At 53.6% G+C, this 12,295-nt stretch overlaps 1 protein-coding gene and 1 long non-coding RNA gene across 4 annotated transcripts in view; one reads left to right on the top strand and one right to left on the bottom strand.

Annotated features, from left to right (window-relative positions):
• PLEKHD1 (pleckstrin homology and coiled-coil domain containing D1) overlaps positions 1–4,909 on the bottom strand; it is a 31,039-nt gene extending 26,130 nt beyond the window's left edge. For all 3 annotated transcript variants that reach the window (XR_005079853.2, XM_037127117.2, XM_037127126.2), the window contains exon 1: positions 4,408–4,909. Coding sequence is in view for 2 of the 3 variants with exons in the window: in XM_037127117.2 (XP_036983012.1) it covers positions 4,408–4,556 (149 nt within the window). In the remaining variant the exon portion in view is untranslated. The remainder of the gene's footprint in view (positions 1–4,407) is intronic.
• A 182-nt stretch (positions 4,910–5,091) lies between these two features.
• Positions 5,092–8,325, top strand: LOC119035702 (uncharacterized). Its single transcript, XR_005079854.2, has 3 exons — positions 5,092–5,180; positions 7,010–7,255; positions 7,881–8,325. It is a non-coding gene; the product is annotated as an uncharacterized LOC119035702 (long non-coding RNA).
• The last annotated feature ends 3,970 nt before the right edge of the window (positions 8,326–12,295 follow it).

Here is a 12,295-nt window from a genome sequence, read left to right as displayed (position 1 = left end):
AGTTCCATCCCTGCAAAGCCTGGTCCTCAGCCCAGCCCTCAAGACCCTCCTTGCCCACCCCACTGGGCAAGGCAAAGGCTGGGGAGCACGTGCGAGGTAAGGGGTCGTGTCAGTCTTGGCTGCCTCCCCTCCCCCCTCTCCACTATACACAACAGTGTTTTCACCTCTAGATTAAGGAACACTTATGAGGGGCCAGGACATCCTATCTGCCCACTGTTTTAGTGACATTACCTTATGTACATATCTCACAATAACTCCGAAGGTGGAGATACCTGTTTTTCTATTCTACAGGAGAGGAAACTGAGGCACAGGGATTAAGTGACTAGTAAGTGGCAAACTTGGAACCCAACATTGCTGACAAGGTCCACGTTCTCCACTGCGGTGCTCTGCGATGCCTGGTCCTCCTCGCCCTGTGGCACTGCCCTGTCTACGAGCTACGGGCCGGCTCAGGTCAGAGAGCTTTAAGGAGCCACCTGGTACAGCCAGTTACTATGCTGAGCCCTGGGGCTTAATGATTTCCTGCCCCTCAAGGACCTTATAGTCAAATGAGGGAAAGCAAGTACAAATCAATAATTTAAAAAGTAACTAATGTTTCTGGAGCTCTTCCTTTGTGCCAGGCTCTATTCTAGAAACATCATTATGTGTGCTAACTCATTCATTCCTCACATGAGCTAGGTGAGGTAACCAGTACAGAGAACTTAAGTAATAGGCCCCAGATCACACAGCTGGTAAGTGGGAGCTGGGACAATTAAAATGTTTACTGCAACACTGTGAAGCACCGGGGTACACGGGTACACCATGAAGCACCAGGGTACACGGGGACACCTTGAAGCACCAGGGGACACTGGGACACCTTGAAGCACCAGGGGACACTGTGAAGCACCAGGGTACACAGGGACACCTTGAAGCACCAGGGGACACGGGGACACTGCGAAGCACCAGGGTACACAGGGACACCGTGAAGCACCAGGGTACACGGGGACACCGTGAAGCACCAGGGGACACAGGGACACCTTGAAGCACCAGGGGACACTGTGAAGCACCAGGGTACACGGGGACACTGCGAAGCACCAGGGTACACAGGGACACTGCGAAGCACCAGGGGACACGGGGACACTGCGAAGCACCAGGGTACACAGGGACACCTTGAAGCACCAGGGGACACTGTGAAGCACCAGGGTACACGGGGACACCATGAAGCACCAGGGTACACGGGGACACTGTAAGTTTGTATGAGATACAGGAAGAGTGCAGACCAGGGAGGAATGAATGGTTAAGGTGTCTGGCCAGGGGAGATCTCTGAGAGGAGGGTTTTGAAGAGTGAATAGGAAGGAGTATCTTAGGAATCTGTGAGGAAGCAGAAAGGGGAGACAGATGTATTCCAGGAACAGAATGGGTGTGTGGGGGTTGGGGCTACCGGCTCCACGGGTCCCCGGGGCACTTAGTGGATTCTGTGAATCAGCTCCCTGAGGCAGGGACTCACTGGCCCCTTACACCAGGGGGGAAGGAGGCACAAGAGGGAGTGTAGCTCCCCTGCTGCAGGAGGGACTTGGCTGGGCCCTCCCCATCGGGGCTCCAGCCTTGAAGTTGTGCAGAAGAGCTTAGAGAGAGGAACCAGAATTCTGGAGACAGTATTCTGATCCCAGGGAAGAGTTCAGCCGTGTGCCAGCCCAGCCCCCCCACAGGGTTGACACTGGCCGGGGCTGAGACGCCCCACCCCCTTCCCGCCTCCATTCTGAGGGGCCCAGGTTTTTGCCAACAGCACCTGTGCCTCCACTGCTTACAGACTAAGGGGAGAAAAGCCATCGACCTTACTCTCCAAACACCTCTCCCTGGTTCTCTTATCTCTGCGAAGTGATGTTTTTTATCCCTTTCTCCTTTTGTTCCCCATGGGGGAAAGGAAAAAAAAAAAAGCTGAGCCTTTAGTTCAAGGGCACCTTCCCAGACCAGGAAGGGACAGGCTGCTTGGGCGGTAGGGGTTGGAGGCCCTGAGATGGACCCCAAGCGGAAGAGGCTTTATGAAAGCCAGCTGGTCACAGCTGGCTCCATCCTGCCCATTCCTTATTTATGCAGCACAGGAGCCTTTCCAGGACCCCTCCCCGCGGCTGCCCAGTAAGGGCATCGATCGCCCTAATGGCATGGCTCTGTGGGTGGGGCCTGAGCTGCCCACTCCCCAAGCCTTCCTGTGGCTGCTAATGAGCTGAGGTCCAGAGACTCCACTCCACAAATGGGGAACTGGTGCCCAGGGGCTCTGCTGGGAAGTGAGAGAGGCCTCCGCTCAGCATCACGCTTCTCCCACCCCCAGACGCTGGCTGGCTCTGTTGCTGACCCAAGGCTAATACACCGAGAGTGTGTGTGTGTATGTGTGTGTGTGTGTGTGTGTGTGTGTGTGTGTGTGTGGAGGTGTATTTCTACAACCGTGAACACGGACACAGGCCCGAGTGGGCAGATAGGATGTCAGTTTGTTCCCGAGGCCCAGAGGAGGCGGAGCCTTTGCACAGTGGCGGCTCTAGAATTCTGAGACTGGGTGTTTTTTTGAGTGGCTGTGGGGCTACGGAAGTAAATTCTTGGGGTGTGGGCGGTGCTACAATTCTCCACGCCCTCCCTGGCTCCATTATCGTGTCTTTAGCTGGGAGCCTTTGTCCCTGACACCTCCCAGCTCTGGGTGCAGGAGCCAGGTCCCCACAACTGTGGATGAAGAGGAGTCAGAGACATACTCTGGGGGGAGGGGTGCTGGTCACAGGTTCTTAGCATTTACAAGGGATGCAATCAGGTGAAAATGCCTGGCAGCAGAAGTCTTGGATGACCAGGCCCAGAAGCAATACCAAGTACAAGCGGCCAGGTCCAGTGGAGGGGCGTTGGCTGCCTAGAGCAACAGAGGCAGCAGAGAGAAAGGCGGGGCACACTGCTAGTGGTATGGGAACACACAAGCACTGGAGGGCCCCATAGAGACAAGGCTGTTCCCCGGCCCTCGGGGGCCACAGCTCAGTCAGCAGCACATCGCTGGACGCCCCTCACAAGATGTGCCCCATGCTGCCCCAGGCCTCCATTTAGGGGATCAAAGATAAGCTTAACTTTGGAGGAACTCCAGGAGCCAATATCCCATTAAGTCCCAGAGAGAAACCTGGCAAGACTAATAAAAGTGTGTAAGTGAAACCAGCCACATAATGTGTGAAACACCATTCACAGTTCCGTTTGTTCCGTGATTTTGTAGAAATACTAACTTATTCATGAAAACAGAACATTAGAACCAACCACTATGAACTACATCCCTGTGATCTGTGGTCCTGGAGACATCTGAGGCCCCCTAATGAGAGGCAGACTCGCCGTGTGGGATGGGAAGGGGCGTCTGGACACACTCCCAGTTTCCTGGCAGGGTCGCACCTCCAGGAAGCTGGGTCAGGGTCGGGTTCTATAAGCCATTCCAGTGTCGAATCTCAGAACTGAGATTGGCTTGAAGGTGGAAACCGTGCAGAAGATAGTCCATTGCTCCTGAAACCAGGGTTGGGGCTCCCCTTCCTCCAATACCTTTCAGACCCATTGGTAAGTGGAAAGCAGCTACTGATGTCTAGGGCGTTGCCTCTGGGTTGGGGACCAGGAAGCTATGGCTGCTCTGACCCTCCCCACCCCCCACACCTTCGGAGGGATCAGTTCTTTTGGCAGGGCCAATCCACCCCCAGCCCCACTCCCCTCAGTTTCTGCTCCATTTCCACCTCAGCTTAGTCCCTCCGCTCTGTCCCAGTTTCTTTGCCTGAAGCACTGGAATCTTTCTCTCTGCCCAGGGTGTTTTGTTGTTGGTGGTGGTGGTTTTTGTTTGTTTGTTTTTAATTACTGCAAGGGCTGGTTGGAAGGGTTGCCAACATCAGCTCTTCCAGGGCTGGGCACAGACCCTTTCTGGCCCTTCCTCCCTCCCCTGGACCGAGTCTTTTAGGAAATCCCAGAGTGTGCATCCGTGGGGGCAGGACACCCCTGGCACACCTATCCGCCCACCCTGTGGCCTGGCGGAGGGGTGTCATGAACCTAACGGAATTGGCAGTGGGGGGTCCCAGGAGGCTATCTTGGCTGCAGATGGAGCTCCCCCTTATGAAGCAGAGTCTCGCCCAACCTGACCCAGCTGGGCTCCTACCACGGCCACGATCTCTTCAGCCAACATCTATTCTCCCCACCCCCGCTTAGATCCATTCCACAGAGAACTGACCCCCGCCCCAGGCCTATAGTCCCATCCCTGCTCCACCAGCTCTCTGGCAGAGACGAACCCAGCCCAGACTGGGATCCACACTTCGCAGGGGAGGCCAAGGTCACAAAGGGAGGCAGAGGCAGGATGGTAGTGAAGGGGATACGAAGGGGTCCACAGGCCTTGGTCTCCCTCCCCAGGTAGTCCTCAGGGGGCGCGGGAAGCGCACTCACCGCCGGGACCACTTGGCGGACGGCCGCCCGAAGGGCCGCTTCCACAGCACGCCGTAGAGCTGCACTTTGGTGCTGATGTCCAGCGCGTCCGAGTCGGCCTGCTCCAAGGACGGCGAGGGCGACACCGAGTTGGACTTGGACATGAACATCCTGCCTTAGTGGGGCTGTCCGGCCCGGCCCGGCCCACCCACTCCCGGGGACTACAGGGACGCTAGGTTCCGGGCGGGAGAAGGTGTCTGCAGGCCGCTCCGGGCGCCGTCGGGGCGCGTCCCAGCCAGAGGCGACGCGGAGCGGCGGACTCCGGAGCTGCTGCATTAAGCGCGCGAGAGAGCGCGGCGCCCAGGGGGCCCGGGGCGCGCGTAGCCTACGGCTGGGGCTCGGGATTGGGGCCGGCCCGGCAGGAACTCGGCGAGGAGGGCGGCTCAGCCTCCTCCAGCAGCATCCCCCGCGCCACGCCGCCTTCCCGCGTCGGCCCCAATTCTGGTGGCCGGGATTGGCTGGGCGGGGCAGGTGAGCCAGCTGGGGGCCGGCTGCGAGCGCCAATCAGTGCTGGCGGCGACTGGAAGGCCGCTCCGCGAGTCCGGAAGGTCCCGGCGGGTCGCTGGGCCCGGGCTGCGGCCTCTGCGCTTCCCCACGTCCACCGCTCTCTGTGATCTCTTCCCCGGGCTCCTTAAGCGCAGCGCTTACATCGAAACTGGGAACCACGTCTGCTTTGTAATGAACAGGCTTGGAGTCACCCCTGCAGATCCCTGCTCGCCTCTGGGCGGGGAAGGGTAAGGAGCTAGGGTTTGGGGTCAGACATCCGGGCTTGGAATCCCAACTCAGCCCTTGCGTAGCACCACGAAGCTAAGGTGAGCCTTGGTTTTCTCACCTGAAGAGCATAGGTCCCTGTACCTCTCTCCAGGCAGGGCGGCGGCCAAGTAAGATCAAAGTTAAGTGTCCGCAGCGCCTGTCCCAGAGGGGGCTCCATCCCGGCCGGAGGCCGCTGCCTGCCCTCCCCGCCTCCTCAGGTGGGTTTCACTTTGCACCGCCTCCGCCTCTCGGGAATCAGATTTCCTTTCCCGGAGCTTGTCTGTCTGCTTCGGCATTTGGCTCTCAGCGCCAAGCCCGAACTGCCTGCGCAGTGGGCGGCTGTGATTTATCTGCGCGCCTGGCCGTGCTCCCAAGGCCGGCGCTCCATCCAGTTCCGCTGCTCCCAGCAGTTCTAGGTGACCGTCCCACTTTCGGCCGTGGCAGAGCGGTCTGTCTTGGCCCCCGGGGCCCCGCCCACGGGAAGGCTGTGTTCGCACCGCTGTCTGCCCGCACCGCTCCAACGGTAAAGTGAGTTGGCGCAGGATGAGGCTGCCAGCCAGACCGCGCGACTGTCTTCCCAGGCAGAGCAGCCGCAGGCCGCCTCGGGGCGGTCAGGACTCACGGGCGCCCCTGGGAAAACCGCTTCCCCTCTCAGGCTGTATGATTCCTCATGTGTCAAACAGTTTGCAAATGCGTAATCTGAGAGCCCAGTCAGTTTATACACAGACTTTAACTTGCCCAAGTGAAAAATTGAGGTACAATTATGACATGATAAAATGCTTAGATCTTAAGTATTTATTTGATAAAGTGTATCTGATAAATGTACACTAACCACCACCCAAAGCAAGATGCAAAACATTTCCCTTACCCCAGAAGTCCTCCCATGCTGCTCCTATCAACTCCACTGCCCCTCACTCCCTCCCAGGCAACCACTTTCTGATTAACATTTGCACGCCTTTTTTTATATTTAAAATTTTAATGACTAAAATAGCATTCTCTCGAAGAGCCACCACCCTTTGCTCAGCCCGCCTCCCTTATTTATTGCCTGGCTCCTTGCAGGAACCTGGGTTTGCATCCTCACTAGATGTATCCCAGGCCTTCCCCAGGGTAACCGGTAACGTGTCTAGTTAGGAAGGGGCCTCCCACAGGGCCCTGGTGCCCCTTCCCTAACCAACTCCTGGGCTCCCAAGCCCATGCAGCACCCCCTTGTTGCTCACTGTCCAAAGGGGTCCATCTGAACTCTTGTGTCCCTATAGAAAATCACAGGCCAAGCCTTAACTCAGGGTCCAGGGTCTGGGTTCATCAATAGGAGACAGGACTAGGAAGATGAGGAAAGCCCATTTCACATGGTTTTGGCTATTTTTTGACATGTCCTAATGCTTGGAAAATCTCCACTCTGGGAGTCCTACTTTCCCGAGATGGAAACCAGAAAACTTGTGTTGGAAGCCTATGGGGTGGAGTTTACGGGCCATGGGCACCAGGACAGGACTCTGCACTCAAAAGTTGCAGGTGACAAATGTGAGGAAAAACCATGCCCAGGTATTGGTTTTCTCAGGGGAAGGTGGTACTATGGGCATGGCTTGCTTTGGGGGTCAGCTGTGGCTGCAAGGTTGTGTTCCCAGGGCACCAAGCAGCATTGGCACTGTAGGTGGGCTCCTGGCCACACGCAAATGGCAGCAGCTTCCTCATTGAGTTGCTTTTGCAGCTCGGTCTTGGGTGGCATTCCTGGAAGGTGCACCTCTGGTTAGGTGTGGTTCTCTAGCCCTGCCAATATCCTTTTAATAAAATAATTCCTTTTCTGCTTCTTCAGGTCAGTACCAGCTAGGACTCGGGATGAGCTCTGGAGCCATAGGTAGGAGAAAGGCAGAATACTTGGAAAAATCATTCTTAAGGAAGTCCTTCCCAAACAGAAGGGCTGGGTGGAGCCCAGGTGGCTCCTGGGAAAGATTCAGTGTCTTCACGGAAGCAAGCACCGATTTCTTCGTGGTGAAGAGAAACCAACCTTGCTCATCCCCTCTGCCTGTGTCTGGAGACCTCTGACCAGACCTTAACCAAGGTAAGGCAGGTGGAGACACTCCTGAGGGAAAGTTCAGGGGACACTAGATGCTTACGTGGTTTCTGCTTTGCTCAGCTAACCAGCCCAGATCATGCCGAGGCAGCCTTGGGAGAAGCTGGTTCTGCTTCCTTTTTTTTTTTTAAGTTTATTTATTTACTTTTAGAGGGGAAGGGAAGGAGAGGAGGAGAGAAATATCAATGTATGGTTGCCTCTCATGAGTCCCCTGCTGGGAACTGACCTGCCACCCAGGCATGTGCCCTGACTGGGAATCCAACCGCGATCGTGTGGTTCGCAGGCCCGCGCTCAATCCACTGAGCTACACCAGCCAGGGCTGTTTCTGCTTCCTTTTGTGCTGTCCCTGCTGGTGGGAGTGCCACGTGCCGGGCAGATACTTCTAGGAAAAGACCAAACAAGTTGGGTGCCGATCCAGTGCCCCAGCCCTGTGGGCCAGGGCTGCGCAGTGTTACCAGAAACAGTGAACGGTCAAGGCTGGAAGCTCAGGGTCCTGAAAGCCCTTCGTGCTCAGATGCAGAGCTGATGTTCGAACATACTTTTTATATCTTACCCGTTTAATTTAATCTCTGAAACAGCCCCAGTGAGGTATGCATTACTTTTTGTTTTCCAGATGAGAAAAAATGAAGTTCAAAAGCGTTGTCTACCTGAAGTCACTCAGCCAGTCAGTCATCTCCTGGAACACGACGGGTGCTCAGATACGTGTGGCCTGAGTGAAGTGACAGGATGCGGTTACTTGGTTTGGGCTGGCTCCGAAGCCCAGGCCCATCCCACTGCTGCACAGCGCCATGTGAAGGGCCGTCTGGGAAAATTCGAGACCCCTCTTTCAGTCTTTCTCTTTTTCTCTAGTACTTTTGCTCAACTTCCAACTCATCGAAGGCTTCAAGTTCCTGCAGAACTGCAGATGCAGTTCTGTTTGCACCATGAACATCTCTCAGCCACATTTAGGGATAGACTCCTAATAACGAGCACATATTTTCTTTTCCTATCATTTTCCCTCAGCTTTATTCAGATATGATGGAAATAAAAATTGTGTATATCTAGGTTGTACAACATAATTTTAAGGTGTAAAATGTGATGATTCAACACATGTGTACACTGGGAAATGCTTACCACGATCAAGTTTGTTAACACATCCATCACCTCATATACTTACTGCTTTAGATCTACTCTTAGCAAATTTCAAGCATATGATACATTATTAACTGTACATTAGATCTTCAGAACTTATTCAGCTGAAAGTTTGTACTCTTCAACATCTTCCCATTTTCCCCGCCCCTGCCCCCATTCTACTCTCTGGGTCTGTGAGTTTGACTTTTAGGTTCCACATGTGAGATCATATGGAATTTGTCTTTCTGTGTCTGGCTTGTTTCACTTAGCTACGTGGGTAGGTCCCAGACTGAGCCCCTTGAGGACAGAGTCCAGGCATGTGCACGTAGGAGGTGCTCAATAAACACTCACTGAGTAGTTTTCACGTGGCCCCCGTTCGGGTGCTGTGTGTTCTTGTTGCCGTCTGCCTACCGGATGAACACTGCCCTCTCAGGCCCTCTACTCTCCCTCATCTACAAAATAGAATCTGCGAGGTGGCTGAGAATTCGTGTGAAAGCAATCTTTAATGGCCGACTTGCCACCTGCTTTTCATGCTAAGATGGGTCTACATCAGACTCTGCCATTAACTGTGTGAACTGAGGACAATCCCTGGACTCTGAGCCTTCCAACTTCCCTCATGTGGCCCTCTTCCCCTTTTCAAATGCCTCCACCGTCTATCCACAGCAGGGTCCCCCAAGGAATCCTCACTCCCCACCATCACTCCTGTGATCTCTGCAAGGCCCAGAGAGGATCACTGTTTAAAACCTGCAGCTGGGACTCCATTCCTTGGACCGCAGCTCCCAACTCCTGACATTTGATGGTCACACCCTCCAGTCTGGTCCTGAGCTACTGCCCCTGCTCCAGCCACACTGGATTTAATGCTCTGAGAAGCCACCATGTTCCAATGACTCTTGTTCTGTAAAGCCTTTTCTGCTGCCACTTTCTCCTCCCCTTTCTGAAGATTAAAACATCTTTTCACTGACTTCTGTTCCACTTTGGCTGCATTTCCTAAGGCCAGGCATAGGTCTTAGGCTCCACTATCTGTCACAGAGCTTGGCTGCCTGAGAAGAGGGGGTGGGGTAGATGAACCTGGCAGGGAGAGGGGGCAGGGTAAAGGGTGTCACAAGCAGGTTGGAAGCCAGTAGGCCAAAGGACTCAGAGGGTGGGCATCAAAGGAGAGCCCATCCCCTTTAATAAAGGAGACCAGAGGGTACGGGAGTGTCGGGGACTGAGAACCAGGTGACAGAAGGAAGTGGGCGCCCCTCCCTGGCCAAGTCTGGTCCTCTGTGCACAACTGTAATAAACAGATGTTCGCAAGGGGAATGATGGGAGCCCGTGGGCCCCAACCAGGAAGAGGGGGAGACAAGCAGGGATGAGGGAGGAGAAAAGTCGCCAAGCTCCCCTCGAGGTGCCAGAGCCACTGGAGTGCACAGATCTGGAAACAACTGCCACGTCCATGAGTCATCCATGTGGTGACAGGAACTGAGAGGCCAGCCAAGACCACCTGGCAAGGGGATCCACCTGGAGCTGAGGCAGGAATTACAAAGACCCTTGCTAGGCCTGACTGCCTGTATAATTTTACGTCTGGAAACCTAGACATCACCCAGGGAACTGATGTCTTGCACACCACCTCTTGCCGCCCCCCACCCCCTTCAGCCAGTGGCTCTTCATGCAGAGTCCACGTTCTGTGCGCAAGTGCTTCCAGGGCTTAGCCCATATAGGTCCTCCTGCTCAGAGAACCTTTCCTACCTCCTTCACTAGAGCATTCTGCCCAGCCTTTGAGTTCAGCTCTGGTCTCCCCTCCCTCTGGGTGTCTTCCCAGAAGTCCCCCACTCTGGGTTCCTCGCCCCCTGTTCTCTGAGCAGCCTGCACTTCCTTATTTCCCTATGTGTTACCTACTGGCCGCTGCATTTTCTTATTTGAATCCCTCAAGGAACTACAAGGTCTTTAAGGACTGGCCCTGAGTCTCACTCCCTTTGTACACTCAGCACCCAGGAGTGCCTGGTCCACAGGAAGGGCTCAGTGAACTGAATGAAGAGGTGGGTAACAACAAGCAGAGGAGAGGTGGGGCTCCGCTTACTTCCCCAGTCTGCCCCTGGAGAACACAGGATCTGTGCTCTCCTGTGCCTCACAGCCTCTGAGCATCTGGTGACGGCTGTCAAATTCTGCCCCCGAGGGCCTTCCGGACACCGGCCAGTCCCTTCCAGGCCTCCTTCGGTGTTGGGCTTTCCATCCCTTCTGCACCGGGCTACCTCCTCTGGTGACTCTCGAATCGTGTCAGGATCCCTCGATAAATGAGGTAACCAGAGTGGGACACATGCTTTCACATGCTTTCACATTCCTAGCCAATATTTTTAAAACTGAGCAGTGGCTAACACTGCAACAGACATCAGCAGTGGAGCCAGAAATGGAATCCAGATTTTCTACATCAGTCACGCAGTACCTTACTAAGGTTAGTAAGTACGGGGGACTAGTAACCTGAACCCTGTTAACTTCCCACCTGCACACCCAGGTCTTTTCTGATTACCAACCTCCCTGCTAATACTCAAGCAGCACTCACCCCTGTGTAAGACAAAGGTGGAGCTACCCTACCCTGAGGCCAGCAGCTGGTTCTGGTTCTGCCAGGGGTCTGGGAAGCAGCTGGTGGGGGTGGGGCATGGACGGGAAGAAAGTGCCCCCTCAGGGCAGACCAATTCATTTAACAACATATATTTATTAAGAACTAGCTTACCAAAGCTCATTTTATCGAGGAAGAGGGACAAAGTAAAGATATATTATAAAGCAGATTAAAAAGCCATCAGTGCCATACAAAATTAAAATAGAACAGGGCGAGGAGCACTGGGGTGGGGGTGGGGCAGATTACAATTTAAATAGGGCAGTGGGGGTGAGGGTGCCCAGTGGAAGAGGACTCTGGATCTAGACCTAAAATAAAGGAGGGGAGGAGCTGGGGGACTGGCGTTCTGAACAAAGGGACAAGATGACACAACGTCGCTTATTTACCACATTAAAAACCACACTGTCAGACACAGAGCTAGCTTAGAAGACTTGGAACAAAACTGAACAACACAGGGATTGCTGGCTATTGGGCTAAATGTATATACCATCTGCACATTTTGATCTCAAGGAAGCAGGAGGACAGGGCTGTTACTGAACAGTGCTGGCTCCCTGAGATTTCAAAGACCACTGCTGGAGGCAAAGGAGGGATGTCAGCAGTCCATGCAAAGGCCTCTGTCAGAGACAGCAGGAATCAGAAGAATGTGTCCTTTTTGCCTGTTCACAAGAAGTTTCCGGAAAACATATAACTCTGGTCACAATCTTTGTAACTTACTGTAGCACATGACATACATAAAGAAAGCCAGCACAAAGTGGACCAGTAACAACAGAATCTAATGACTAAGTATACAAATTGTATATTTAAGTGATACATCGCTGTACATGGTTCTTAACTGCATGAGTTAAAAAGTGAGCTCCAGTGCTAAAGTCCTCAGAGGAAGAAAACATTTATCAAATTTTCAAGTTGCACTTTTATATGAATCTGTTTCCAGAGCCAATTGTCCACAGCCTCTGTGTACTCATATAGCAACTTTGCCCTCTGAAATGAACCCCCTGTGATGAGGATCTGTGGCCTGCCTCTCCTTTCTGGGGGTGGATAGCTACCTTCATAAAGAGTATTTGCTAAAGAACAAAAGAAAGAAAGAAAAGGAAAGAAAGAAAAAAAGAAAGACCTGCAATGAACAGGTATCTTCTGGGGTAGACAGTGAATGGAATACTTAATACCCGCCTCCTTTTTCAAAGAACATGCACACAGTGGGTACATCTTTCCTTTGCCCTTCAAGGCTATTAATTACCTTTCCTGCTGTTCAAATGTGGGTCAAGTCTGGTCATCAAACAGAAAAAGCAAACTGCCAAGAAGAAAATTAATGAGCTAGTCACATAATG

Source organism: Artibeus jamaicensis, unplaced genomic scaffold (genome assembly GCF_021234435.1).
Source record: "Artibeus jamaicensis isolate MK-2021 breed Jamaican fruit bat unplaced genomic scaffold, CSHL_Jam_final contig_851, whole genome shotgun sequence".
NCBI classification, from domain to species: domain Eukaryota; kingdom Metazoa; phylum Chordata; class Mammalia; order Chiroptera; family Phyllostomidae; genus Artibeus; species Artibeus jamaicensis.
This window is presented reverse-complemented; position numbering and strand designations above follow the sequence as displayed.